At 34.9% G+C, this 6,041-nt stretch overlaps 1 protein-coding gene across 1 annotated transcript; it reads right to left on the bottom strand.

Moving 5' to 3' along the window:
* Positions 1–316: 316 nt before the first annotated feature.
* Positions 317–5,731, bottom strand: LOC145118819 (ATP-citrate synthase beta chain protein 2). The gene is made up of 17 exons (XM_079054483.1): positions 5,575–5,731; positions 4,600–4,718; positions 4,379–4,481; positions 4,133–4,198; positions 3,516–3,639; positions 3,309–3,443; positions 3,160–3,220; positions 2,993–3,069; positions 2,753–2,908; positions 2,545–2,673; positions 2,271–2,403; positions 2,049–2,176; positions 1,856–1,961; positions 1,675–1,751; positions 1,301–1,371; positions 803–1,087; positions 317–661 (listed from the first exon to the last, which is right to left on the bottom strand). The coding sequence occupies exons 2-17, from the start codon at positions 4,697–4,699 to the stop codon at positions 586–588; spliced, it is 1,827 nt and encodes a 608-aa protein (XP_078910609.1). The 5' UTR covers positions 4,700–4,718; positions 5,575–5,731; the 3' UTR covers positions 317–585.
* Positions 5,732–6,041: the final 310 nt, after the last annotated feature.

The raw sequence follows: 6,041 nt of genomic DNA, 5'->3' as shown, positions 1-6,041 counted from the left end.
TACTATCACATCATTATTTTTTTAATCACTTTTAACCATTGGGGCATTGTACTTCATAAATCTACCATATTATAGCATTGTATCTCCATTTATTTGCTTTTAGCTTGGTTTCCTTATTTGTAGGTGATTATTTAGTGTGTTCCTGAAAAAGTGAAAGGAACAAAGTAGTGAAGAAATTACATGTCGACATGTATCAGGAAATTCAAAAGATGACTCGAGGAAATGACTCGGCCTCCAAAGACCAGCACTTAACATCATTAATATTTTACTTTGATAAAACAAAATCAAAGTGAATATTTAATTCTGAGAATTGTGATTTTGAAAGATTTATGCTTTTATAGATCTTCATTCAACAGAAACAAAGATATCATTAACAATTACAAGGAAACTATTACAAGAGAACGAAAAATGCTCCATATGATTGTGTTATTTTTTGTGAAGTTCCGAAACAAGACTCAAGACTCAAGACTCCCTCCACATAACAATCGAAATATAAAGCCATAAGCTAAATGATACAAACAAACAAAAGGAAATACATCCAACAATGATGCATTAGTATTACTATTACAATACAACACAGAAGAATCACTTGGTGTAAAGAACATCTTCCCATGGGTGACGGTATAGTGGTTGCTTCAACCTCTTCTGGTCAAACGTATGCCTACAAATTTTCAAACCATCAGCATTCATTCACCATAGACAAAGTACAAACAATAATGCACAAGGTACAACCTTTGTAGTTGAATTAAGACAAATGAAAGTATGTTGCTATTTCTTGTAATTGAAGTGGAAGTTGACTTACCCGATGAGACCAATGGAACGTGCCAAGACAAAGAGACCGTTGAGGTAACCGATGTTGACAATCTCATCAATTTCTTGTTTGGTGAAGAGTCCGCTACCCGCAAGAAGATCCAAGAAAAGGGTACCAATGGCACCATCAACATTCATCACTAAGTTGTTTGCTTTTGAGAGAGTGTAAGTTTCTACTTCAACCGCATATTCCATGTACTTTGTTGATGGGAAATTTGTTCGTGCAAATAGTTGTAGTAGCTCCACTCTTTTATCTCTGTTATCCCCTCTCTTGATCCTTTTTTTACAACCACCAAACACACATTATTAAAAAATAGGGAATCATAGTAAACAAGTATAAACAAGCTTTCTAGGGCATTTACGTCTTTTCAAAGACAAGAGATCAAGTCCCATCATTTTAGGTGGGACAAAAAATTGCAACTTTTGTCTCATTCTAGTGCATGTCAAATTCAGTACAACCTGTTATTTAACTGTTCTATAAATAACGTACCTGTGACCAATTCCAGGCACTCGAATACCCTTCTTTTTCATACTTTCAACAAACTCATATGGTGAAAGTTTCTGTTAAGAAAAAGAAAACACAAATTAAAAAAATTAAGATCCCGAACACTTTGTCCTTATTTCGTGTTTCCTTTATATTTAAAATAAGCTACGAGAATGGTCCTTGAGTTTCTCAAAATATTTGAAATTAACGCTCATCCAAAAGGTCCCAAAGTTGAAAGGAAATAACTAATAAGGACCAAAATTAAAAACATATTGAAAGTTTAGGTCCCTAAATTGCAAAATGTTGTGAAACCCAAGGACCATTCTTGTAATATACACTTATAATTAGGTACGGAATCCAAATCCCTGAATTCAACTCACCCTATCGTAAGCATCTTTGAAGTATCGAGCAGCGTCATCAACAGCACCACCGAAACGTGGACCAATAGTCAGCAAACCTGTTTCACAAATTAGAAATTAAATAACATAATATTTTATAACAATCTCATCACTATTACTTTTTTTTATAAAACTTGGAAAAATTTGGTTTGAAGTGAAGTACCGGAAACAAGGCTGGATACGAGATCTTTTCCTGCCCTAGCGGTTACAATGGTGTTGTGAGCACCGGAGACACACGGCCCATGATCGGCACATAACATGATACAAATCTGGTGAATAAATTATATAACAATAAATGAGATGGAATTATAAAATATAAATAAAAGTTTTTTTTTTAAAAAAAAACAACAACAAACCTCGATGAATTGTGTGCAGTAGCGGGGAAGACTGCGTTTGAACCATAAAAGTGAAATGACATCACCGACCCCCATTCCTTTTTCAATAATGGAAGACATGGGTACGCCAGCATAGCATGGCTCTTCACCTAAAAATTCAGGAAAAAAAAAAAATCTTTAATTACTAGCGGGAAAAGAAGTGATGGGGGCAAAATGGTCATTTTACATGGGTTGGTGTTTTACCTCTGTCGTCGGAGATGGTGGAAATAATATGAGTCGGTGCTCGTACTTTCCCGCTCTTGATTGCTGAGTTAAGATCCTCCGGGATTTGGGGAGGCGTGATCTCCTTAACAGGACTAATCTTTCCCTCTTCCGCCTAAAAAAACATCCCAAAAAAGTCAATTTATGGAACAAAAATCGAAAAATAAAAAAATAAAATCCATAAGACAAGACATGACTTGAAAAGATGTAAACTGACGAAAATATCCCCAAGAAGTGTTAAAAGACATATGTATACCAATTTGGCGAATGTTTCCTTGATGGAGGCTTCAAATGATTCATATGATGTTGGGACAATGGCACCGGCATCCATAAGTGCTTGGTTTTTAGCTTGTGCAGACTCCATTTCACCTCCACTTTTAGCCCCCTGATATAATTGAGAAAACATTTCAAAAAACCGAAGGGAAATTACGATTCTACCCTTCAAAGAAAGGTAAGAGGATTACCGCATGCCCGAATTGGACTTCAGACTTGAAAAGGCGGGCACAAGTTCCACTGACCCAAGCACATACTGGCTTATTGATTTTTCCTGCTTTAAGAGCTTCAACTAAAGAGTACTCATCTCGCCCACCAAGTTCCCCAAGCACAACAATCATTTTGATCTGAATTTTCCCAAATAAACACGTTAAGAGTTACGCTTATTGCAAAAGAGGGTAAAACGGTAATTTACTACTATGTCAACGAACCTGAGGAATATTGTTGAACCGCAAAACATGATCCGAAAGAGTAGAACCGGGAAAAACATCTCCTCCAATTGCAATACCTACAAAACCGCTATTTTAGCATCTGACAGACTGACAGTGACAATGACAGTGACAGATGTAAATTAAAGGTTTCATGTTTATCTTTCTACCTTCATAAAGTCCATCCGTGACACGGGCAATTGTGTTGTACAACTCATTTGACATGCCTCCCTGAAGTTTAACAAATCATAGTCATATTTTTCTCCATGAACACTTTGAAAGGACAAAAACGTAATTACACAAATGAGAAAGAACATACAGATTTGGAGACAAATCCAACAGATCCAGGCCTGTAAAGTTTGCATTGAATAATGTTATCAATTGTTCCTGCAGTGTCACCAATCTTGAAAGCTCCAGCTTGAATACCACCAACAGTTGCTGGCCCAATAACAACCTGCAAAATCATTACTGTTAATATTTATATGTTGAAAATGAAAATTTAGAATGTGGGTCCCATTCCATTTACCTTGTTGTTTGATCTTGCGTATGCAATCAATTCCTTGGTGTCAGATTCAGGAACACCTTCAGCTATAATGGCCACAACTCTGATGGTGGGCTGTTTGAGGGCAAGATTGGATGAAGCAGCAGCACTGTTGTAAATAAGGAACAAATGTCATGAAACAATTGTTTTGTTGTGAATTTCTGTATTTTTAATTGACATGATGTGGTGTTGATGACTTGATGTGTTGTAGTATGATTTAATGGGTTTATGTTTATTGAAACAATTTTTATCATATAGTAACCACGTTTCTGTTTTGTTCCAATTTTGAAACAGTAGGAGTAAATTACAAAAATGGTCCCTAAGTATAGGGAATTTTTGCAAACTTGGTCCCACTAAGTTTTTCTTGCAATTTTGGTCCTTATTTGAAGTGTGTCATTTGTGTAACACTTTGGTCCCTTTTCAGAATTTTTTATAAATGTTTGTAACCAAGTTCTTGAAAAAAACGTTTGTGGGGGAATAATCAATATCATTACTTCTTGTAACTTGAAAACTTTTAATAAATATAAAATTTGCAATTTTTAAGTCAAATTGGCAGTGAGGTTTAAGAATGATATAAAAAAAACTAAAAAATTAAAACTGACCTTCTGTAGGATGCGAAATTTATAAATACATCTGCAGTAGGATGTGCAGCACAAGCAGCTTCAACACTGCAAAAGCATAGAACCATTTAATAGAGAAAGTGAGGGTTAGATCCTAACCTTTTTTTACAAATTTACCCTCATTTATTATCTATTCCATTTCTCAAATACTTCTTTAGCATCATATTTCAACTGTACAAAATTGAATCATATTCAAATTTGATATTCATATTGACAAAGATGACATACGTGGAATGAACTGGAATTGCAATCTCTTCTTGGCCAAAAAATAGTTTCTGAAATCCCTCAGCACCAGGGTTAATGATTCCAGCAACTGAAGGCGTTTCCCTCCCTATTTGATTTAAAAGTTTCTTAAAGGTTAGTTAAAAGTTGAAACCTTACTAACATAAAAAGCAACAATAATTTCTCTACTGAATTGGGTATGAGGGTATAAAGGTAATTTCACATACCACAAAGGAAGTCGAAATCAAGCATGCGCTGAATTGGCAACTGCTTGTAATTATAGAACAACGCTTGTGTTGTACGGGAGAAAAGTTGCCCTGTCGCCATGGTGCTTGTTCAAAAACACCTGTAAAATACAAAATAAGCAGAAAAGTTATCAATTTGACATAAAAGAGAAGTCTTTTTGAAAATTAAAAGAAAGCAAATAAAAACATGTTCATGTTGTGCATAGTCTGGTAGAAAAATCCAGAATCGCCGATACAGATACCCCCAAATTCCTGCTCTATTGTGGGGTACTGTGTGCCCTTTTCTTCAATGTTCATAAAATGACAGATAACTAATTAACCCATTTTTGGGTCTTTATGATATAAATGCTTGTGACACAACTACAGATGCAATGAATTGTTGTATACCATTAAAAAAATCTATCTTGTGAGAGTGAGAAGTTGTGAAAAATGAACTTAATACAGCAAATTTAAAGAGCATTAAATGTACAAGCAGTAAGGCAGATGGTACATTCCATGTGGGTCCCACTAGGTTTCGAAATCAGAATTAACATTTTTTTCTGAATCTAACCCAATTAGCTGAGCTTCAAGTGGATCGATCACCAAATCAGATCATATGATAAAACGACAAGTTTGATTCAGTATCCAGTGATTAAAGAACTGATCCTGATCTACAGGTCTGAGAACATCCGATTTCAATACTTCAACATAAAACCCTACCTAATTCAACAGTAAAAACCAGATCTACAGATCAAACTTAAGTGAAGTTTTCTAAAACCTCTAATTTCTCCGCAAAACCAACAAATCAAATCACACAATGGACTGAATCTAGTAAAAACATAGATGAGTTGAACCGAATTGATTTGCAAAACACAACAAATGCCGGATCTTTTATCAAGTTTCAAGAAATTAGAGAAGAATCGGAATCATAGAACACAGAGAGAGAAAGAAAGAGAGGGAATTGGAGTGTGGGTTTACCTTGGTATGTAAGAATTTGTTGAAACACGTCAAATGCGTGAGTGGGTTTATCGAGACGAGCAATGAAGTGTGAAGAATACAAATGGGTGTGCTATATATAAGAGGATTTGGAGATATGGGGTCATGGATTCAGTGATTCGACATAAATATTTAATTGTATATAGATTCATGTTTTGTATGTATAGGTATACTAACCAGAGAGAGAGAGAGAGAGGGGGGTGGCTGGTTGTTGGTTTGGTGGGTTGTAGACGTTCCAAATTGACCGGTGTAGATATTTAGGTCCAAATACCTTTCAAGTTTCAACAATTTACTTCGCCACGCTAAATTAATAACGTTGTTAACTAGTATCAATATACGAGGAGATCCTTTATTTATTATGTTATCTTACTTATTTATTTATTCTTTTTATTAAAAAAATCATTTATAAGTTTAATATAGGAAAATTAAGAAATCTAATCATTTTTAAT

Source organism: Lactuca virosa, chromosome 6 (genome assembly GCF_052849685.1).
Source record: "Lactuca virosa cultivar CGN04683 chromosome 6, Lactuca_virosa_CGN04683_v6, whole genome shotgun sequence".
Taxonomy (NCBI): Eukaryota; Viridiplantae; Streptophyta; class Magnoliopsida; order Asterales; family Asteraceae; genus Lactuca; species Lactuca virosa.
The sequence above is the reverse complement of the archived record's forward strand: the minus strand, read 5'-3'. Positions and strand labels throughout refer to the sequence as shown.

What these genes read in the sequence shown, in the direction of transcription:
- LOC145118819 (XM_079054483.1), bottom strand. Translation starts at nt 4,699, where the DNA reads ATGGCGACAGGGCAACTTTTCTCCCGTACAACACAAGCGTTGTTCTAT. An exon ending in ACGCAAGATCAAACAACAAG is followed by an intron (nt 3,444 to 3,515) that starts GTAAATGGAATG and finishes ATGATTTTGCAG; the next exon opens with GTTGTTATTGGGCCAGCAAC. An exon ending in TCAAAGATGCTTACGATAGG is followed by an intron (nt 1,372 to 1,674) that starts GTGAGTTGAATT and finishes TTTTCTTAACAG; the next exon opens with AAACTTTCACCATATGAGTT.